Genomic DNA, 24,218 nt, shown 5'->3' on the forward strand with positions numbered 1-24,218 from the left:
CTCCCTTGTCTTGGCTCGGATGAGCCAGTCGTCCAGGTAGGGGTAGACGTGGATCCCTTCGCGGCGCAGCTGCGCCGCCACCGGTGCGAGGCACTTGGTGAACACCCTGGGTGCCGACCGTAGTCCGAAGGGGAGGGCTTTGAACTGGTAATGACGCCCTTGGACCACAAACCTGAGGAATTTTCGGTGCCCCTTCAGGATGGGAATATGGAAGTAGGCATCCTCCAAATCCAACGACGACAGGAAGTCTCCTTCCTCCAGCTGACCCAGGACGTGCTGGAGGGTGACCATCCGGAACTTTTGATGAACTTGTTCAGACGTCGCAGGTCCAGGATGGGGCGCCATCCCCCCGTCTTCTTCTTCACGAGGAAGTATTTCGAGTAAACTCCGGAGCCCCGAAGCCTCTTTGGGACGAGTTCGATGGCGCCCTTCCTGAGCATCGCCTTTACCTCCAGGAGAAGTTGAGGGACGTGAAGTTCTTTCCTGGCCACGGGGGGGACGCGCGGACACTTTCTTTGAAACTCGAGCGCGTGGCCCCAGGCCAAGGCGTCCAGCACCCAACGGTCGGTGGAGATGGACTCCCACACGCTGACGAAGCTCGCCAGCCGGCCTCCCACCGGGGTGCTTCGGTGGGGGCCCGACCCCACGGCCGGTTCAATCCTGCTTCGACGAGGCTTTGCCGCCTTGTCCTTGGCGACGACGGCGGGGTCCGCCAGACTTGCCTCGTCCTCTGTAGGCCTCCTGAGACAACGAGCGGGCTGCTTGACGGTAGGAGGAGAAACCGCCGCCGGCACCTTTGGAGGCGCCCTTGCCTCCGCTGCTCCGAAAGGGCGTCCGTCGTTGTTGCAGAACTCCAAGGACCCGGGCCGTCTCGGTGTCCGCTTTAATTACCTGAAGGGAATCGTCCACTGTTTTCCCAAACAGGTTGTTCCCATCGAAGGGCATGTCCAGGACTCTGGTCTGAACGTCTTGACGGAAGTCCGTAGCCTTGAGCCATCCACGCCGCCTAAGGCAAACGCCGTTGCCCAACTGGCGGAACCCAGTGTTGGCGATGTCCGTCGCAACGGTAATGGCGTGGTCCGAAGCCACCTCACCTTCCTGCAGGATCTCCAGGGCCTCTGCCCTCTTGTCGTCCGGCAAGAAGTCCAGCAGGGGAGCCAGTTTGTACCAGAGCTCCCTGTCGTATCGGGCCACGATAGCCAAGGCGTTGGCAGCTTTAATCGTCGTCGCTGCAGACGAGATGACTCTGCGTCCCATAGCGTCCAATTTCTTTCCCTCGCCGTCCGGTGGGGAAGTCGATGTGGAGGCCGCACCCCCCCCGCTTTTTTCCTGGCCGCCGCGGAGACGACGGAGTCCGGGGTAGGCTGCGCCTGGAGGCACAGGGGGGCCGTGTCCGGGACCCGGTACTTTTTCTCATACCGGTCTCTTCTAGCTGGCGTCGTCGAAGGGTTCTTGAGGAGGGTGAGGCCCTCATCCCAAATGTCGTCCAATAGAGGCACTGCGAGGACCGTCTTCCTCTTGGCCTCGCGCCGCTGATAAAGGAAACCTTCCTTCTTCTTCTCCTCAGGGCAGAGTTGGAAAAGCTCGGATGCCCTGGCGATCATGGAGTGGAACGATCCAATCTCGTCGGGCGGAGAAGCCCTGGTGGGAGGCGACAACGGTACATCCTCGTCGTATACCTCGTCGTCCGTACCCGTCGCTGCCATGTCAGTCCCCGTATCATCCCCTCGGGTGGACGGGGAGGAGGGCTGGAAGGGGCGCGACGGCTGAAAAGGAGGAGGAGGGTGGATCCTTCTTTTCTTGGTAGGGGGAACCCCAGAAGGTCCCGGTTCTGGGTCCCACGACGGGAGAGGTTCCGTCGGCAACGGTAGTCTCGTCCTTATCTCTGAGCATAAGGACTGTATAGCCAACAAAATGGCCGGCGAGCTGTCTCGCGGCGCTGGCAGAGGGGAATCAGACGGGCGATCAGGGGCCCCGTCGGTACCCTCGACGATGTCGTCACCTGCGTCGGGATCCATCCCGACGGGCCGGTCTTCTTCCACGCCGAGGCCGTGGCTTAAGACTTCGACCAGCTCCTCCTCCGAGGTTGAGGCCGAATCTACGACGACGCCCTGCCCCCCCTTTTTCTTCCCCATGGGGGATTTCACAGGGGTCCTATCGATGGGCACAAAAGCGGACTCCCTCCGAGGTGGCAGGGAGACTCTGAGCCCCGAGGTCGCCACCACTGGCGTAGCCTCCACAGGCTGAGCCAGGGCCGCCGCGACAGACTCGATAGAGGGCTTGGCCGGATGGATTAAGGCCTTCACCACCTTAGGTGTGCTCACCGCCTTATCCTTGAGGGGGGGGACAGTGCCTCGCTCCCCCTCCGCCTTCGAGCTCGACCGGGGCCTCTCTAGGAGCCTCGCCGGGTGCTCGGCCTTCCTCTTACCCGACCCAGAGCGTTGGCTCGTGGTTGATGGTGCCGGGGAGGGTTCGCCCAGCCTGGCGCCCGTAGAGCCCGACCGTTCGGCGCTCCCGGTGCCAGCGGACTCACGGTTCCGCTCCGACATGTTGCCGCAAAACGCACAGTCCTTCTCCACGTGCGTCTTGTCCTCATGTAGGCAGTAAAGACAAAAAGAGTGTTCGTCCTCCTTGAAGACGTTCTGCAGCTGGCATCCAGGGCAGACCCTGAACAGCTTTCCGGGCGTCGAGCTTCCCTTCTCCTGGGCCATGACCGGGCCTGAGAAACTTCTGGAGTCCTCCAAAAGCGTAGCTCGACGAAATCTTCACCCTTGAGGGGCGCAGACGAATCCGACACGGGTCCCCGTTGATCGGATGGAGAGTCGGTGGAGCTTGAGGTTGAAAATTACGTTTTTGAGAAAAAACGTGAAAAAAATAGCACTAACGCTCGAGAGCAATAGCACGAGGATCCCAACACATGAACGTGCGGTAAAAATCTGAAGATGGCTGCCAGAGGCGGTGCTTAGGTAGAGGGCAGTCATTGGCTGTGGTCACTATGACGCAGAGACCAGTGATTGGTTACTACTACGAAAGACAGATCAGAAACGAAACTGATACTGGTTTTTTCTTTACCGAGGATTCCCAGCCTGACGACGGGGAATATTCATGAGCATGTGAATCCATGCCAGACCCCATGCTGGAGAAGTTTTGAGTACAGCAGAAGGACCACCAGAAACCTATGGCTCCTAGGGTGTGTGGCCACTGCACCTGTATCAGCTTTTGCGCCACATATAATTCTTTAGCAATCAATAATCACAGAGACGAGGAACAGATGTATGGTTTCACTGCCTTGTCCCAATGGTACAAGAAGCACATGACGTAAAATCTGCTGTGGAGAAGAAGAAGGTACCACCTGTGCCACTGCAAACTTGCGTCTCCAGGGATCCAGGTAACATTTTACGCCAAACGGTTTGAAGTTGGGAGTAAAACAGTTTAGGGAGCAGAAAAGTGATTCCTATTCCCGAATGGGGTACTTGAACTTGGTGACATTGTTTGTTCCTTATCAGGTCAATGAGTAATAACAAGTGCTCCTTCCTTTGGCACTGCTCTGCTAGTACCACTGATTTGAAAATCTGGCAGCAGTGGAGGGGATGGAAGAAGAGGGCAGTCTCCAATGTTGAGGGCAGTTTGCCCTTGTTCTGCCACTTATTCCATTATGAGGGCATCTCGCCAGCCCCCATCAGCAACCACTGGATCCCGATGCCTCTCCGGGCCCTCTACCCCTGTTTTCAGACACCGCACAGTGCATAGAATGCCACCATCCCTTGTACCACACGCCTGCCATCTTTCCGCCCCCCCCCCTGAAATGGTGTTCTGATTGGTTTATTTATCTGTAGCTGCATGGATGCCTGTTTCTATCCCGCGCTGTTCTCTATCCTGTTCCTTGAGTTGTGCGGTCATGCATTTAGTTAAATCATCCTTTGTTGTTACTGATGTATTGTGTTCTACCAACTGTGACTCAAGATACTCTGTCAGGCGCGCAACAAAGCAAGATCCCGCCAAGCATTCAATCGGGCAAGATTTGCTGAGTGAAATGGAACTACCCAGTTATTTTATTGAGGAAGAACCTTTTTTGTAGCTCATTTGAGGCCAGTTGATTAACTTGAGTTGGCCCATGCAGTTAGCTCCTGCAAAAGCTATTTGGCAATTCTGTTAGCACTAACGTGTAACCGAGCCATCAGTCTGCAATGTGCAGGATTACTTTCATTCCCCGTTTTACAAAGTAGAATTATTATAACCTCATGGCCATCTCAATGGAATTGGTTGGGAAAATGCCAACTGCAAAATGGTGATAAAATGCATTGGCCTGCTCTTTGGTCGATGATTTTACAACTGCTGCTGGAAGGCCCTAGGTATGGCATTTATTATTTTTTTTTAATGTAATGATATCAAAGAATACTGAATTAATTAAATAATATAATAATTTAAGCTCCATGAGCTCCAGAAATATCTCAGACAAGGTGAGCAATACAGGCGACTCGAGTTGTGTTCCCAGGCGCGCGGTGACGGAGGACCCGAAGGCACCATTGTTAATGCCTTTGTGCTTTCTTATTCAGATCACTATCAGTTTTTGACTATTATCTTAGTTTATTTATTTTTGTACCAATTCTTTTCGAATCCTTAATGTATAGGATATGCTAATTCCTCTTATACACAAGTTCCAATAAAATTCCCTTTTTTGCCATTTTAACTTCCTGTATTGCCCAACTACATATCCTAGAATTTCCAATTTTCCGGCCCGCTGAATGATACAGAAACGACTTCTGGGTGACAAAATTACATCTTTTCAAAAAGTAAAAAAAACCTACAATTGGCAAATTCACCAACCATCTTAATAATTACAGTGGTTTTGACCATCACATAGGTGCTGAGTGTTATCATGGCAGGCAACTAGGTTGGATTGGTTTACATTAGCCCTCTGTATGAATGGGCTTTCATCTGATATGCGCCATGCCATCTGAAAATAGTGCAGAATGCTCTCCAGACGTATTGGTACATGGAGATCGTTATTGACCTCCTCTCAGTCAATCAGAATTTAGATTCTGAGCCAGCGTGAATCTTGAATGTTGGAGGGGCAACCGAATAAACCTTTCCTCTATTTATTAAGGTGTGTGGCCCTGAACCCCATTACCTTTTTTCTCTAAAGAGAATTTCTCACTTTCTTGCCACAGACAGGGTGGTAGCAGTGTATTGTCAGTCAATAGATTTTACTGTTGCACTACTGCACAACTGGCCATCACAGACTGGTCACCAGGCTGAGTTCGCTCATTGGAACTCAAGTCTTTAGTCTTCTCCTTGTTGCCAGCAGGCGCTTACTAAGCCACTAGAAGACTGCTCACGCCAGTTGAAACCATGGGCGTACTGGCAAGGGTGGCAAAGGGGAAATTACCCCTCAGGCTGCCTGGGTCGTTACCCCATGGCCCAGAGCTCCAAAATGTGAAAAAGAATAATTGAAGATGAAATCCTTCAGAATCCAGCCTGCCCCAAAGGAACCGACCGCTGCAAAGCCTGCTCAGATTTTGTATAAATGGCGCAAGGCATGTGTCTTAATTTCAGCAATGTTGCAGCTGTGCCTGGATGGTGCCAATGCCTGGTCCTCCAGAGTGAGAGAGAGCGAGAGGATTCTAGGCTGCAGAGGCATGTTCACACCAACCAAGGGCAAGTTCACACCACCCAGGGCCATGTTCACACCAACCTGGGCCATGCTCACACCATCCAGGAACAATGTATGCATTTAAATGCCAGATTCTGTGACCCTAGATGGTAGTGTTGGCACCACTGCTCCCCATACACCATTGGTCTGTTACAATCCACGGCAGCTTATCACAACTCTGACTTGACAAGAGAGTAAAGGCTCATATCTTATTAGAGTTTGTCTACCGTTTGATTCTCTACGAATGCTTCCGCTGCGTTGGTGAATTTCTTCATCACCAGTGTAGCATGCTCACACAAAAAGAGTTTAAAAGTACCATGAATAGCACGCATGGATGTTACTTATATAGTGGTTATAGAAATGTTTGCTGGACTGGTTGCGGTACTTACTTTTGGACACAGTTGAATATCAAACATAGAAATATGTAATATTTGCGTATGAATTATTAGAAGATTACAAACTAAGGGGGTAATTCAGAGTTGAGCAGATTTTTAAATGCAGCTGAACAAAGTTACCAGCTCCGGCAGTTGTGACATTTCTGAAAATCCACCGTACTCAGTTTACTACCAGCAGAAGAGGTATTTCTGGAATACCTCCAGTGCTATTTCAGAAATGCCACCTCCAAAGGTCTTAAAAAGACAAATCGTAATCATTTTTCCACCCATTTCCAGGATCAATGTGAAGGGAGAAATTGATTATGTACAGTAGTGGCTCATATCACTACTGTTAATTTTATTTGTGCACAAAAGGGTACATTCTTGCCTTATTACGCATTAGATGGGTATGGTGGTGAGAGGAGATGCCCACCTTTTCACCCCCTCAACGTGGTCCTTTGTGAAATCTGTATTCATTCTATTTAAGGGAAGCACTTGTGCTTCAGTGCTACACAGCAAAAAATAACGATTTAAAAAATCTGGAGCCAGTTTGGATTTTTCGCTCCACCTTCAAGGTGGAGGTAAAAATAAGTGGATTTTCTGCAAAACATCCACATAAAAACCACAGCCGGTATTCCCATGCAATACCACTTATGGTATTTGATCAAACCCTGAATTTGGTGGACAGTAAATTTAACGCAATTTGCCAAATACTGATGATTTTACTGTTAGCCCCCAACTCGGAATGGCCCCCTAAGTCTTTCTATTGTCTTGTCCAGAACACTCTTCTCTTATGTGACCAACAAAAGAGACACACAAATCAACACCAGATTTAGATACAAACACAGGTACATCCTTCCACCCTTATTTATGCTGTCACACACACACACCTTATTTGTAAACACACATAAATATAATAGGCCGCACGTGCTCCCTCTCATCACCAGGTTCAAGGCGTATTCCCTTTGCAGTTCTCTCCGCTTTCCATAAGGTTACAATTTGCAGCTTGGAAGCACAAAAAAAGTCAGGTCCTCTACTCTGCATTGTCCAAGTGCAGACCCCATAGCCACAATTACCAGCAAGACCCCGACCACTGATAGAGTCAGAATGGTAAATCAAGGTGGTGCACTGTTATACTGTAAACCAGGATAACAGTGGTGAGGGGCAAGGAATAGGCTAAGTGTGATGGGCAATTATAGGGCATGAGTGGCAAGGAATCGGCGACTGGGCAATGTGGGCAAGGAAAGGAGGTTGTGCAAAGTAAGGGAAGGGGATTGAGTTAATAGTTAAAGGATGTTTTAAAAGGGGAACAGAGGTCTGAAAGTTAATTGTAAGAAACGGGGGCATTGAGAATGTGGCACAAGGGAAGGGCACTGGAGGAGGATGGATATGGACATAGGGTAAATGAGACCGAGGTGCACCTCTGGAATGGTAGGTCGGCAGTTTGACTGTTGCTGAGATCTATTGCTGACCTGCAAGTCACTGCACTTGATTGTGGAACTGGCTTGACCCGGTTTCTTTTTTCTGACTAAATTATGCATACTTGCTTTATGAACATATGTTCATCTTAAATTTTTCAGGTTGCTTTATCATGTACAGACTAAAACACTGATTCATGCAATTATTTGCGTGTAAAACGGGGATTCGCGTGCCATTCTGCCCGGAAATCCCTGTTCGATGAAAGGGGATTTGCGGGCACATACTCCTGTTTTACACACTAATAATTACATGAATCAGGGCCTAAGATTATAATCATAGTAAGTGTTCATTATAATTATAATCCTAGTCTGTTCCTCAGATGTATTTGCCTCAGGATACAGACAATTAATAGGACTCCCCCTTGCAGATAAATAGGTGCTTTGAAAACCAGATTTATTGAACCGTATACTAGTTTAGCCCTTGAATAACAACTTTGCAGAAAGCATTTCTTTTCTAATGTTGAAGATGGAATAGGAGAAGATGAAGATTCCCCCACTTTCTGAATAGGAAGCTGTGGATCCAGGAAAACAGGGCTCAAATCCCCACCTTCCACACGTCATACATTATGTGATCCTCGGCAAATCACTTTTCATCACTGTGCCTCATGTTCCTTAACTCTCACTAGAGAAAGCCTCCCTCATGTGGGTTTATACTCTATAGTGTTACTCTATAAATAATTATAATTTTATAAATCTATGTTAAGCATACTAATGAGGAGGCAGGATGACAAGTGAGGGTCTTATGTTGTGTGGCGAGTACACAAGGAGCAGGTATGGGTTTTGTGCTATGGGCAGGGGGTGGGGGTGCAGGAAGCCAGGTATGGGTCTTTGCCATGCCAGCTCATGTTTGACTCTGAGAGCAAGCCCAGACCACCTGACTCATCAATGGCTCTGCTCTACCAATGAATTCCCTGCTTCAGCGCCTCTTTACATTGTTCTAAAGCTAAAGAAGTGTTGGGATGGGGTGCAATGTAGCCCGCTGTAAAATTACAAACTGCAACACAATGCCAACTGGATTCAAATCACAACTTTTCCATTTCAACAATTATATTATCCTGGTGGAATAATTATACTGCTGGGTAAGTGGGAGCATTTCCCAGGGGTACGGGTCTCTAAGAAACCACAAACATAACTGAAAAATGTTTCATAAAATTAAAATATAGTCAATAATGTCTATTATATATACTTATGAATGTATGGGAGGGGGAGATAATGGAACTTTCACGTTCTGGAACTTTGGGCCGCTGCACTAGGCTTGGGGTACTGTACTATAGACCCAGAAAATTAAACTAGCTCATCAGGCCAAAAGTTGCCAGTCCTCCCCTGGTTGAAATGTATACCCTTTGTAACCTTAGTGAACCTCCTGCGGTGGCCTTCCTTTGTTGGGATCCTGAAATCCAGCATAAAATATAATTTGTGACTGAGTTCTGAAACAGAGAACAGTTCCGTAAGGCAGCCAAACACAAACCTGAATCTCCGCTCTACATCCATGAACCCAGGCCTTTTTCTCTGCAACCATTAGCGGGAGTAGTCTTTTGACTTACCTTGAGTTGCAGATATTCCTCATGGGATCCTTCTGGGTTTGACTGTATATCCTTTTGTCCCCCAGGACCTTGTAAATCCCCTAGGGTGCAAAGTTCTCAACTGCATCCATCCCTGGCCACACCGTTGGTGGTAAAACCTGGATGCAATTATCTGTGGTGGGGGGTCTCTGTTTCGCCAGATAGGTGGCTGCCTTTGCTGCAACTTGATTATTTGTATTTATTTTTTATTTATTTATTTCTACCGCGCCATAGCCCGCAGGCATCAGGTTGCAAAACAGACAACATAAATACTAGATTTGAAAAGTTAATTGGTTGAGAGGATCAGTTTATTCGAACAAAGTGGTTTTCTAATTTTTTTGGAAAGCAGAGTAACTTCCTCCGAGCGCAGGGATATCTAAAGTTTATTCCAATTTGTTGCTGCTTTAGTAGGGAAAGATCTACCTTTTCCACAAGATCTTTTGGCATGTGGGATAAACAAAAGGTGAGTGGCACATGAGCGCAGGTTCCTGCTTGGGGAGTATTTCCTTAGAGATTTAGAAATACTGGTGCTTCTGCATTAGGCATCTACGGGCCAGAGCCAGTGTCTTAAACAGGATTCGTTTCTCTACAGGAAGCCAGTGAAGCTTCCTCCTGTATTGCGAGATGTGCTCCTTCCTAGTAATGTTATGGATTATCCTGATGGCATCGTTCTGGACAGTCTGTAGTCTTTGGATACTCTTTTTACTTGCTCCGCATTATAAGGCATTGCAGTAGTCGAGCTGGAGCATGATTATAGCTTGAGCCAAGGTTTCACAGTTTTTGCGTGATACCAGGGGGTTTTAATCTGTCTCAGGATTTTTAGGTGGTAGTGTGCGTTTTTGGTCACATAGTTGACGTGCGCATCTGCATTGAGAGATGACTCAAATATAGTAACCAGAGTTTTTACTTTTTCAGCCACCTTGATGGTGCAGGTGTCTAAACTAAATTTTGTGTACGCTGGATCTAATTTAATTCTAGCCTGGCTGGTTCCAAAGATCATGAGCTGTCTTAAAGCTGTTGAGACACATCCAGTTTTCAATCATCCATTCCTGGATGATTGAATATACATGGTTAAGGGTTTTTGTAGCGTGATTACCAGTAGGGTCCATAATAAACTGGGAGTCGTCTGTGTAGTTGGTGAAATGAAAGACCATGCTTTCTAGTCTATCACATAGTAGCCTTATATAGATGTTAAAGGATTGGTGAGATACAGGCCCCTTGTGGTACTCTGTATTTGATTGAAATTGGGTCTGAGCATGCTGTACCCCAACATATATTAGATGTTCTTTCGCTCAAAAGGAGCGGATCCCTTCTACAGTGTGGATTGAGCATTTTCTGGTGCCAGTCAGTGATTCCAGTAGTCTGGCATGGTCTAGAAGGTCGAATGCTGCAGAGAGATCTTATAAAATCAGCAGTTGATATATATACATATGTGTGGATGAAACATTTGTAGAGTCTACAGCAACAAACCTTTAATTCAGCAGCCCGTGTTGGCAATATACTTTATTGAAGCATGGTAAGGGAAATCCTGATGTGTTTGGCTCCCAACTGAGACTTTTCTCACAGATGGTTACAGATATTTTGTATTCTTTTTGATTTTATTCAAGCACAGACTTAGATTGAAAGCAGTGGAGCGCTGCACAGGGAATGCATGTTAGCAGTGTTTAGCCAGTCTTTGCGTCCATTGCTATTGCTTGACCCACAGGTCAAGCTGACTCCAGCACAGCCACCTACCTTCTCGGTCATCCGACCCATGAAGCGTGTGGCAGTTGAGGCTTTTGTCGCTACTTTCTCTCCTTCTCCTGCACTTTTAGCTGACTCACACCCGGACACAGCCCCCTATAACCTTCACCTCTCTATCTCCAACGCTCTGGATGTCCTTGCCACTGTCATGAGGATCCGCTTGAAGCCCAAATCCAAGTGCAACTTTCGGTACGATTCCGACCTCGCCTCCCTTATATGCAAGTGGAGGGCCTCAGGCGCACCCCCTGACAAACTGGCCTACAGCATGCTCCAAAGGTAGTACAGACTATCGGTCCTCTCTAAGAAGAGAGCCTATATCCAAGACCGCATCTCTGCGGCATCTAACAACTCGGTCAAACTTTTCAAAATCTGCAAGTAACATACCCAAACCTGCTGCAGTGTCTACCTCCGAGGCCCTCTGCACAGCCTTGGCCTCTCATTTCACTGCTAAAACTCACAACATCCTGTACAACCTCTCTTCCTCTACCTCCTCTTGCTCCTCTTCTACCATTCCTGGTCCGTCAGAGGCCATCTCTCCTCCTTCTTTCTCCTCCTTTCCCCTGTTCACCCCAGACAACGTTTCTAGACAAGTCTGATCTATGAAAGTCTAATCAAAGCAGGTCTTCCCCTGCTCATCCAGAACAATCAAGAATCACATCGACACCCTTTCTCCAGCCTTGGTCAATTTCTGCAATCACTCATTTGCCACTGGATCACCCTCCCCTCACCCCTTAAGCACTCTCTTGTGCACCACCTTCTAAAGAAGCCCTCGGCCGATCCTTCCTCTCCGGCTAACCATCACCCGATCTCAATCACTCCTTTCCTGGGCAAACTCTTGGAAAAGCTGACCATCTCCCAGCTTAATCTACATACTGAATCAGTTGGTTGCCTCCATGACCACCTGTCAGGCTTCAGAGCTGCCAGAAACACGGAAACCTCTCTTCTGAACACATGTGATGACTTATTCTCCAATCTTGACTCTAATCTCCCTTCTGTCCTCATTTTCCATGATCTATCCTCTGCTTTTGACACGGTCAACCATGCCATTCAGCTCAATCGTCTCCGGGACAACCTTGGTATTACTGATCAGGCCCTGGCTGGTTGACCACCTTTCTCACCGACTGGCCCTCTCGGGTCCAACTGGGGTCTTTCCGCTCGTCTATCTCCCTCTCTACTTGTGGTGTACCCCAGGGGTCTCTCACTCGTTCCTAAACCACTACCTGTCACCACTTGCCCACTGCATTGCTACTTTCTGCTCCAATAATGCGGATGACACTCAGCTCTCGTTCAGGCTCCCCTCAGCCACCTCTGCTTCTTCTCTCATACCAGACTGTCTGGCCGCAATTCAGGAAAGGTGTGCCGCCAATGATCTCTGCCTTAATGCCAGTAAAACTGAGATCCTCCTCATTTGGACACCCACTCCCTCCTTTCCTCCCTCTCTCTGGCCGCCGATCTGAGCCCTCTTCCTGCTCCTTCCTGTGAGGCTAAGAACCTTAGTGTCATCCTTGACTCCACCCTCTCCTTCTCGCCTCACATCTCTGATGTCTTGAAGAAGTCAAACTATCAACTGAACCTCCTCAGAGGTATTCTTCCTTTTCTCACTTTCCCCCAGAGGCTCACTGTCTCCAGAGCTGTTGTCCTCTCTAGGCTGGACCATTGCAGCAGCCTCTTTCTAAATCTTCCCGCCTCTACTTTGTGACCTTTACAACTTATCCAGAACAGGACTGCAAGACTTGTCCTTGGCCTCAAGCCCAGGGTTCGTATCTCTCCAGCTCTGAAATCTCTTCACTGGCTCCCCGTGACTGCAAGACCCTCTGCATGGTCCACAAGGCTTTCTGGGGCCGGAGACCCCTCTACCTCAAACATTCTCTTCCAAAACATCTTCCTTCTCGAGATCTCAGCTCATCCACCTCCAACTCTGTGGGTCAGACACATTGCTAAGTAGAGAGTTGTGGGCAGATTTATCTCCTCGGCTGGGGCCTCCCTCTGGAACAGCCTCCCTGCCTATCTCAAACTTGAGCAGAACCACCTTCGGTTCCGGAAGCTAAGACCTTCCTTTTCATTTCCGCTTTCTCTCTTCCTTTCCCCTGCTGATGCACCTGACTGCTCCGCACACTGGTCACCCTCTGAACTTGGGCCCAGGCTCCTGCATGTCCAGTTGCCCTTGCACTGCCTCGGTGCTCCCCAGCACTTAAGGGTCTATAGCTTCAACCCTACAGTCCCTTCTCTCAGCACGTATGAGCCACCTGCTGGCTGCACTTGTGAGTTAACTGCACTTCTGCCTTCCCCTCCCCCTGGCACTACTCCCCTTCCCTCTTCCACAGACTTGCGCGATCTGTATGACACAAGGTCTAGTAAGATTGTTGTTTTGTCCTTCCTTGTTTCCCTCTCCTTCTCTTGTTGCCCCTAGATAAACTTGTGTATAGGCGACTTATAAATGCCACATCATATCGTATCATATTAGTCCTTGGTCAGGTGTTGTTGAAAAATACATGATTTGAGGGATTTGGAAAATACATGATTTGAGGGATTTGGAGAATTGTGGGGGCATTCCGAGCCGATGCTGGGATCGATTTCCAGAGGGTGGGTGCATGACAAGAGAAGAATTGTTTGCAGGTGCTCTCTTTGTGGACAAGATGTGATTCGAGTCTGTTGGTCGATATGCTGGGCAAGGAGTTTGTGCTACCAGATATGTGGAGCTTAGTCACCAGCTACACTGGTATGCTACTCAAGTCTGCTTTCATGATGTATGCATTCTTGAATAGTATCCTGGCCTGGCAAGGAAGCCAATGTAGTTTGCGTAAAACGGGGGGATTTGGTCAAATTTCGGTGTACCTGTAGTAAGGCGTGCTGCAAAATGGTAGAGTACTTTTAGGGGAGCTAAGTGCGCGGATGGGAGCCCGGGCAGGGGGGAGTTTCCTCCATCAATGTGTTAGACCACAAGGGCCTGTACTATAGTCTCAAAGTACTGCGATGGGATAATGAGTTTGATTTTGCAAAGTGTGGATGGAGATCTGGAGCCACACCATATGGGCCTTCTTGGCTGCATGTTGCTGGAAGGACAGGCTGCTCTCGATAGTGAATCCTAAGAATTCTGCTGAATATCAACCAGTTACGGATCAAATCCTTCTCACTTAACAAAAATAGATCACAATGTGTGTTTTGGTGTGGCAATAAATCGCAACACTAGTCCATTGTTAGTTTCAACTACCCTGAAATAAGTGATACATAGTAGCAAAATATGTCAGTCATCTTATAACTTCTCATCTCCATCTAGTGGCCCACATATACCAAATACATGAATATACAAATTTGTAACGATGCAGTGAATTTCCATCACTATGAAGTATTAAAATTAACACATTAGTAAAGAAGTAATTGACATATGTATAAATGGGACAGCAGATTGCATCTAAAATATTTTTGGCCCAGTGACCCATCTTAAATTCCAATGACATTTGCATAATAATTTCATAATGTCTAGATCATCTCTCAAATATGCAGACATGCAACCAAAGGAAATAGTCCCACATCTGCATATTTGCTTGTGTTTTCTAAGAGGGAGCTATTGGAAGCAACAATAGGCCTGCCAGGTGGTTTTCTTCAAGCATTTGTGAACCTCAGGTAGGAACTAAATTGTTGGAATCACAAGGAAACCATTTTCAAAAAGCTTCACATCATTATCAATCAGCACATTCACAAACCAATCATTTAACCTCCAAGCAAAGCAATCTTTTACATTCATTGTGGGATCCTCTTGTAGCTTTAAAAAAGACAGAGGAAGTTAGTTACCTGTAACTGTTGTTCTCCTGCATGTGTCTACAATGGATTCACATGCTCATGAATATTCCCCGTCGTCAGGCTGGGAATCCTAGGCAAAGAAAAAAATCAGTTTCAGTTTCGTTTCTGAACTGTCTTTCTACTTATAACCAATCACTGTTCTCTGGGTCATACTGCCCCCAGCCAATGACTGCCCTCTAATCTAAGCCCCTCCTCTGGGAGCCATCTTCAGATTTGGTAGCACGTAAAGTGGCAGTAGGACAAGAGAAGAGCCGCAGAGTGGGTCGGAGGGAGGGTTCGCATGTGAATCCATGCCAGACCCATGCTGGAGAACAGTTACAGTTAAGTAACTTGTTCCTTCTCCAGCATGGGGTCTGGCATGGATTCACATGCTCATGAATACAAGAATATATAGCAGTACACACATGCACAACCACGGGAGGGGGCAAGGCTCAACATTAAGCATTTCAACAACTCAAAATTAAGCATCTCTTACCTACTCACCAGGCTAACCTTCAAGCAAACAGGTTGTGCAGCACTGCTTGGCCGACTCTGGACTCCTCCCTGGAATCCCAGTCGACGCAGTAGAATTTCGTGAAGGTGTGAGCCAACCTCCACATCGCAGCCCTGCAGATGTTCAGCAGGGGCACACCAGACAAGAACGCCGTAGTAGCAGCAATCGCTTTGTCGTATGGGCTCTTGGACGGACGGGCAACAGTCGGTTTGCCAACCGGTGACAGTGCATGATGCAGCCGGAGAGCCATCTGGAAATGGAAGCCTTGGAGAGGGGGTTTCCCTTGGTTCACAGAACCAAAGTTCACAAACAGCTGTGATATCTTCCGAAAACTCTTTGTGCGGTCCACGTAGAACTTCAGCGCTCTAGACACATCCAGCAAAGGCAAAGTCCTCTCAGCCAGCGACGAAGGCGACAGGAAGAAAACAGTTAACACCAAGGGCTCGTTGAGATGAAAGTCCGACAGCACCTTGCGCATGAAGGTGGGATGCGTCCTCAGCACTACCCTCGTCTCGTGGAATGTCAGATACGGAGGCTTATAGGAGAGGGCGGAGGTGATGGCCACAAGAAACGCTGTCTTCGACAATAGGAATTTCAGCGGCGCCGAATGCACAGGCTCGAATGGAGGCCCCATGAGCCTGGTCAGCACCACAGGGCCTTCACCGGCGGGAACGAGAAGAACAGTCCTTTCATGAACTCCTTCACCAGGTGGTGAGACCACAGCAACAACCGCCCCAGAGTTCTGGTGTAGTGGGAGATAGCCGCCAGATGAATTTTGATGGAGGCATGCGCCAGCCCCTCCTTGGCTAGCGACAGCAAGTACGGCAGCACTTGAGGGGCCGTAATCCGTAGAGGGTTGATCTTCTGTGCACGACACCAGAGAACCTCTTCCATTTATGTCCATAGCACTTAAGAGTCGAGGAAGCCCTAGCCTTGGCAAACACCTCTTTGCAGTCCGCCAGGATATCGTAGCCTCCGAACTCTAGTGCTGCAGGAGCCAGGCCTGTAGGTTCAGCAATCCTGGGTCATGATGCAGGATCGCGCCTCCTTCCCTGGCGACAAGATCTGCGTCCGTCAGCAGCTTGACTGGAGGGGACGCCGACATGTCCAGAAGGTCCGGGAACCATATCTGCCTCGGCCACGCCGGTGCGACAAGGATCATCCTGCACCGGGACCGTCTGTGTTGACTGATGAGTTGCAGAAGCGATGGCGGGAACGCATAGAGGAACAGGCCATGCCAGGGGAAGGAGAATGCATCCCCCAAGCTCCCCGGCTGGGGAAACCTGCTGGCGAACCTCCGGTACTTGGTGTTCGTCGCCGTCGCAAACAGATCGATCTGGGGGTTGCCCCATCTTCGGAATAGAAAATCTACTTGATCTTGTCGAAGCTCCCACTGTGGCAAAAGCGCAGCTCCCTGCTGAGTGAGTCAGTGACAGTGATCTTCACTCCTGCCAGGTGAAAGAGTACCAGGAACATCCCCTGGGCGACGGCCAGATCCTGCGCTTCTGTGGAGAGAGGCGGGGATCTGGTGCCCCCCTACTTACGGATGTAGAACATCGTGGTGGTGTTGTCGGTGAAGACCCGTACCACTTTCCCCTTGAGGGACGGAAGGAAGGACCTGAGGGCCCAGAACACAGCCCGGAGCTCCAGGACTTTGATGTGCAGCGACCTCTCCTCCGGGAGCCAGAGGCCTCTTGCGTGGAGATATCTGGTGTGCGTGCCCCATTCCTCCAGGGAGGTGTCCGTCGTCACTGTTTCCTGAGGCGCTGGGGTCTGGAAGTCCATGCCTGCTACGAGGTGCGCGCGGGTGCCCCACCACCGGATCGCTTGTCGAAAAGCCTTGTTGAGGGAGATCTTGTCTTCGAAGCTTCCCGCCACTTGTATCCAATGGGCGTCGAGGAACTCCTGCAGCGGCCGCATCCGCAACCTGCACAGACGCACGAGGTAGATGCATGACATCATGCCGAGCAGGGACTTGATGGACCTCACTCTGGCAACTTCCATGGTCAACAGCCGTAGTACCTTGCCCAGGATGGCTTTTATCCTCTCCTCCGACGGTGAAGCCAGCCGCGCTACCGTGCTGAGCCTGGCTCCCAGGAACAGGGCATTCTGCGATGGCACCAAGCAGGACTTTGCATAGTTTATCGAGAACCCCAGTTCCGTGAGCAGGAGGATGGTCCTTGCTGTGTGGTCGACGGTGAGTTCTCTTGACTTCGCTCAGATGAGCCAATCATCCAGATAGGGGTAGACGTGGATCCCCTGGAGGCGCAGCCGCGCCGCCACCGGTGCCAGGCACTTGGTCAAGACCCTTGCTGCTGACTTCAAACCTAAGGGCAGTGCCTTGAATTGATAGTTGTTGTCCCTGGACCACGAAGCACAGAAACCTTCGATGACCTTTGTGTATGGGGATGTAGAAGTACACATCCTCCAGGTTCAGCGACGACAGGAAGACCCCTCTTCCAGCTGTCCCAGCATGTGCTGAAGGGTGACCATCCGGAATTTTGGAGATTTTATGTATTTGTTGAGGCGGCGGAGGTCTAATATGGGTCGCCAGCCGCCAGTCTTATTTCGGACGAGGAAGTACCTTGAGTATACTCTGGAGCCCCAGAGTCTCTTTGGGCCGAGCTCTATCGCGCCCTTTTCCAACATCGCTTGTACCTCCTGAAGTTGCTGTGGAATATAGTTTTCTTTCCTGGCCACCGGTGGAAATTGTGGGCACTTCCTTTGGAAATCCAGAGTGTGCCTGTGGACCAGGGCATCCAGCACCCGGTCAGTGGAGATCGATTTCCACACGCTGACAAAGTTCGCCATCCGGCCTCCCACCGGGGAGCTCGGGTGGGTGCCCGACATCACGGCCGGTTCAATCTGGGCTCCTTGGTGACGACAACGATGTCCACCAGCCTTGCTGTGGACGATGAAGAGCTGTGGCCGAATCCTTTGGAGGCACCTTGAGACTTGCCTCTGGAAGTCCAAAAGGACGGCCGTCGCTGATGAAGCGTGCCCAAGGCACGGGCCGCCTCAGTGTCTGCCTTGATGGCCTGCAGTAACTCGTCCACTGCCTTACCGAACAGGTTGTTTCCGTCGAAGGGCATGTCCAGTACCCTGGTCTGTATGCCCTGACGGAAGTCGGTGGCGAAGGCAAACGCTGTTGCCCATCTGGCGAAACCCGGTGTCGGCAATGTCCGTGGCTACCGTGATGGCATGGTCCGAAGCCACCTCGCTCTCTTTTAGGATTTCAAGGGCTTGCGCCCTCTTGTCGTCTGGGAGGAAGTCGAGGAAGGGGCGATTTTAAACCTCAGCTCCCTATCGTAGCGGGCCACGATAGCAAGAGCGTTGGCCGCCTTGATGGTCATCGCTGCCGACGAGATGACCAGATGTCCCATGGCGTCCAGCTTCTTCCCTTCGCCGTCTGGAAGTCGATGCCGTCGCCCCTGCTGATTTCTTCTTTGCTGCTGTGGAGACCACTGAGTCCGGGGATGGCAGCGCCCCGAGGCATATCGGAGAGGAGTCTGGGACCCGGTACTTCTTCTCATACCGGTCTCTCTTCACAGGGGCTGTGGATGGGTTCTTCAGAAGGGACAGTCCTTCGTCCCAAATGGCATCCAACAGCGGGACTGAGAGTACAGTCTTCCTCTTGGCCTCTCGTCATTGATAAAGGAATCCCTCCTTCTTCTGCTCTTCGGGGCATACTTGGAAGAGCTCCGAGGCCCTGGTGATCATGGCCTGAAACGAGCCAATTTCATCGGGAGGGGAAGCCTGGTGAGGGGGCGATGGGAGATCTGTTCCGTAGTCGTCCATCCCCATCATCGCCGTCTCAGTCTCCGTTTCATCCCTCAGTGGAGGGGATGGAGGTGAAGGATGGAAGGGTGGGGGCGGATGGACTCGCCTATGCTTGGCTGGAGGACTCCCCGACGGTCCAGGCGCTGCTGGATCGTCCGCCGGAGGTAAGGGCAACCTTGTCCTTCTCTCCGTGCACAGGGTGTGCAGCTCCAGCAAGATGTTTTCCAACCTGTCCGACAGTGGTGGCATCGGTTGCATCGGCAGAGACGTGGTGTCCTCCGGTTCCTCGTCAACCTGCCGTTCTTCGTCGGCTCCACCCTCGCTCTCCACGTCCGCATCGTCGGGATCCTTCCCATAGGCCCTGACTTCGTCGAACCTCGTGTCCAGGACTGACTTGATGACAGACAGTTCGTCCTCGGAAGAGGTATCGGAGTCCGCTAGGACTACCAACCCCCCTCCTTCTCGGCCCGGGGCTCCACAGGGGTATTTTTCGATCGGTTGGAAAGACTATTGCCTCTGGAATGGCAAAGAACCTCTAGGCCTGGAGGCTGCCTGCACTGGGATCGCCTCTGCGTGCTTCGCCAGGGACGCCACGACTCCCTCAATCGAGGCCTTAGCCGGGTGAACCTGGGCCTTCACAACCTTAGGCGCGTCTGAGGCCTTCACCATGGGGGAGGAGGGGGTCACCGCCTCGCTCCCCCTTAGCTTTCTCCATCAGGACCGGTCTGGGCTTCTCCCGAAGCTTACCCGGGTTCTCAGACTTCCTTTTCACCGAGCCGGAGCGTTGGTTTGTGGCTGACGGCGTCTGTGAAGTTGCACCCGGCCTGGCAGCCAAGGAGCCCGAACCAATGGCACTCTCGGTGCTTTGCCTTCTGTTGGGCCCCCAACGCCAGAGCGCCCTCAAAGGTCTTAGAAGACCGCTCAGACTTCTTCTCACCTGCTGCCGGGCTCTTCGCCTCCAGCCAGTCAGCGAGTCGTTTACGACGGTCCTTCATGGTCCGGACGGACATGTTCTTGCAGAACGCACAGTCCTCCTCCACGTGCAGGCAGTAGAGACACCGGGAGTGCTCATCTTCCTTGAAGATGTTCTGTAGTCCACATCCTGGGCAGATCCTAAACAGCTTGGATCCAACGGGTGTCAAGTCTCCATTGTCTTGAGCCATGTCCATGCGCGGTAGGCCTCAAAGATCTTCCGGAATCCTCCAAGAAAAGAAATTCAACAAAAATTGCCCTTGAGGGGCGTAGAGATTTCCGAAACAGGTCCCTGTTAATCGGAAGATGAATCGGTGGAGCTTGAGGCTCGATTTGACTGAATAAATAAGAGTAAACTCTTGAAAAAACGCAACATGCAGTAAAAGCTCGAGAGCTAAGCACGAGGACTCCCAACAATTGAACGTGCGGGAAAAATATGAAGATGGCTGCCAGAGGAGGGGCTTAGGTAGAAGCAGTCATTGGCTGGGGGCAGTATGACCCAGAGACCAGTAATTGGTCATTAGTTGAAAGACAGTTCGGAAACAAAACTGAAACTGATTTTTTCTTTACCAAGGATTCCCAGCCTGACGACGGGGAATATTCATGTGCATGTGAATCCATGCCAGACCCCATGCTGGAGAAATGCAGTATCCTTTAGTGGTATATTGTCTTCCCCTTTTAGTCAGCCCATGCCATGATCACTAAATTACCCTTTGTCCAATGTTTTCACGACCAAGTAACTATTTTGTTAAAAATTGTTCACAATATCCCAATCTTCCTTGTTCGTATGCTAGACTTCAAAACCCTCCATTTATCAGAACATCAATTCCTAGATCATGAAAAGCTTCAATGCAGCTATGAGTTTTTATAGGTGGACTGAAATAGGATATCTTTCTCAAATTACTTTTACTTGCCCATGATGGATCAATGTAAAGAGCTTCAAAATCAATCAGAACTTTGTCCTTCCAAGTTAGTTTGTATAAAGACACCAAAGCCCTGATGGTTTATAAATCACCAATATTTAAACACGTTTTTCCTGGATGAGATATTTATATTAATTCTCTATTAGGATGTGACAGAAGAATTTAATCAATTTTATATTCCTATAGTCGTCAAAATAAACACGGCTTGTGGCTGTCAAATTTTGAGTAGGGCAAAAACCTATTGTCATGCATGTCAGACCAATCAAACCCTGCATGTCAGCTCCCACTCAGAGATCTTCTACTCGGAGCACCTCTAAACAATGGTTGTCCCCTGCACACAGCCCAGAGAACAGCTAGGCCGTTCTATACTCATTCGAGGCTGTTTGGGAAACTTCCTGGTAAACGTTTACACTAATCTTCATTTTACTAATAGCATAGCGCATTTCAAACGTTCTTTCCCTACCTGCATTTAACGTTTCAATCCGTCCTGGATGTGCGTTCTTTTTCCTGTTCCGGTCCTGGACACGTGACGTGGCATTCACGATTCTTGTCACGTGATGCCCCCGCGTAGTACGTGAGTATCACATGACGAGTATTTAACTCGGAGCGTTTTTGCTTACAACGCTTCTGATCGTATTGTGTTTCCTGCGTTCCGGAGCTTGGAGTTTTTGTTTACTCAAACTCCAGCCTTCGCTGCGTTACAGCGGTGCTTCCTGCCAGTATTTGCCATCTGTTATCCTTTCGCTCGGAGCAGTCGGAGTTTAGCATTCCTTGCTCGGAGCAGTCGGAGTTCAGAGTTCCTCTCTAACTCCAATCCTACCTCGCATTCCTCCGCGGTACCTTCCCTTGTCTGGTCAGCTGTTCCACAGATACTCGGAGCCGCTGGAGTTTGGAGCAATTCCATTTGCTATACTGCCGCTTTCCTCTGCGGCACCTCACCTACTCCCAGCATTACCTTGGGAAGCGGATTCCGCAATTATTTCCAGTCTGTTACCTTGTTTAGTCCTTGTTTGCTACACAAGTCCATTCCTCCATCTACCTAAGGATTCTTATTCTGACCTCTTTGTCTCACGGAGTACACCAGGGCTGTATCATTTGTACTTTACCTGAACTTTAATCACCACCCTACTCTCCTTGGTCTCTATGAGGATTTAGTGCACTGGCCTTCATGGACGCTATCCTGCGTGCCCCAACCCGAATATAGTGCGGCCCTCGTTCCGCTCGGGTTAGTTCCCTTACTAACTTCCTTTCCCTGTCGTTGTGTTCTTGGAGGGCCTTGGATTCGTGAATGGCTGTCCTATTGAACAAGTTAGTGTACCTCAGTTAGACTAAATAGTTGTATCCTTATTCCGGAGCAGTTCCTAAAGTCCTTCTTATTTTTTCCTTTTCACAGTTTGGCGGTTATTGTTCCTTACAACGCCCTTTCTACTAATTACTCCCTCGTGGCTGTCAAACTTATCTAGCCAGAGAGCGACATTAGTTGGAAGGTCTAATTCTGACAGACAGCGCTCTACCCCGAGTCACGTCAGAAGACTCCACTTCTATCCTTTTGAATACTTACCTGTATCCTTTTTGGTGTTCTAGTAGTATTCTCTGATTTACAACACATATGCCTTTAAGTAAAGGTAGCATCTCCTTTGTATGATTCATGACTTGTGTCACTTCCAGTAAGAAACCTGTGCTTGCGCTTTCCGTTTCCCATAGAGCGGTAAACATTTCAGAGATGTCGGTTTAATTTTCTTTACAAATTTTCTGTCCCTTAGTGCCATCGATTGCCCTGTTCTTTCGGTTTACTGTTCAATCTTCCTTCGATTGCCTTCTTGATATATTACCCACATCTCTTTTAAAAAAGTAAACTTGATTGGTGCTATCTCCCCTCACTTTCTGAGGTTTCGGCTGTGGGTGAAGCTGTGCCATCAGATATACCACTGATAGTTTTCTCACTTCGTTGATATGTTTTTTTCATAAATAATCAAATCTTGGAGCAAACTGCCAGTTTCACAGTTTTCCTCTTAGTTTCCTTTGTTTAATATCATTCTCATATGCTACCAAATAAGAATAGAGGTGTTTTGAGATTTTGATGGCTTCCTTTTCCAACTTACTATAATCTTCAAGTACCTTGATCTTGCTTTGGTAACTTTTCAAGCTGTTTTAGCATTATGCACACTAATGTTTTCATCAGACATGAGAGTTGCCTCTGCCCTGGGGTTGTTTTCCTTTTTTGCCATGCATATATGGGATACATTGTTCACCGTAATCGTATTTCTGATGCTTGGACAATCTGAGGGAGGTCGACGCGTGAAGGACCATGGGTACAGTGGATGTCACACTAGGGATAGTATTACTGACACGCCCAGTCAGCGTCCCTTTTTGAGTTTCAAAAACAAATAATGTAATACTCTGCGACTATCACTAGATGTCGGCCTATGCATAGCATGTCATCTAAGCAGATTCCACAAGCCTCAGAAATATATATAATATAGAATAATATATAATTTCAAACCTAATTACAGCTGCTATTACAAGGAACTTTCTATATGCCAAGTACAAATCAAACACCTGGATGGGAAACATTATATATAAAGATAGATAAGATACCTTCAAGTAGTTCTTAACCTCAGTGCACATTATTCTCGCTAAATAAATACTAGAGTATATTTTTCAGTATAACCTATGTGAACAACCTTTTACTTGGCCTCCTTCGTGGGTGATCTGCCTCGTGTACCAATGTCCACTCGTCCCAAGACCTACCCATTAATGTTCAATTACATTTCCCAATAAGAGTTTGGTCTGTCGATTGTGGGAACCCTGCAGCACCACTCAAAGTTGGTCTATCTAAACCGAACACCAGTTTTGGCTTAGAAACAACACCCTAAAACAGCACATGGTAGAATATGCTGATGGAGTCCTGCGGGCCTCATGTGCACACACAAAGACTTCACCATCTTTTCACACAGATTTGAGAAAGAAGGACAACACTCACCATGAACCTATCAACAATCTGGACTGACGGGTGAATGAGTGGCTCTTCAGGACAGAGGCTGCTCAGCAATTTAGGAACCTGGCGGTGGGGGGTTGGGTGGAAAGAAGAAGACCCAGTATCAAGACAACTTATTTGGAAACATGTTTTTACAATTGCATTATATGTTTAAATGTTCTAATGGGTAAGAAATTCCAACACTGACAGACAACAGACGATATGTTGGCACACACTCACATAGTAATGTCAGCACTTACAATGGAGAAGAGGTTTCAGCACTTACAAGCCCTGAATAGGCGGATTCAGCACTCTCAGACAGTGGCGGAGAGACATCAGCACACAAAAGATACCTGACTGAATGAGATGTGACAGAACTCACAGACAATGGAGGAGACTTGTCAGCACTTACAGACACTGGAGGACAGGGTCAGTATTAAAAGACACTGGCAGAAGGCCATC

General features: G+C 48.9%; 1 protein-coding gene across 1 annotated transcript in view; it reads right to left on the reverse strand.

Annotated features, from left to right (window-relative positions):
* The window catches only part of EIF2B3 (eukaryotic translation initiation factor 2B subunit gamma), a 1,062,507-nt gene that overhangs the window by 138,077 nt on the left and 900,212 nt on the right, over positions 1-24,218 (reverse strand). Inside the window, exon 9 of the mRNA XM_069642355.1 lies at positions 23,763-23,840. Coding sequence (XP_069498456.1) covers positions 23,763-23,840 — 78 coding nt within the window. The remainder of the gene's footprint in view (positions 1-23,762; positions 23,841-24,218) is intronic.

This window comes from Ambystoma mexicanum, chromosome 1q (assembly GCF_040938575.1).
Source record: "Ambystoma mexicanum isolate Mex_15411 chromosome 1q, UKY_AmexF1_1, whole genome shotgun sequence".
NCBI classification, from domain to species: Eukaryota; Metazoa; Chordata; class Amphibia; order Caudata; family Ambystomatidae; genus Ambystoma; species Ambystoma mexicanum.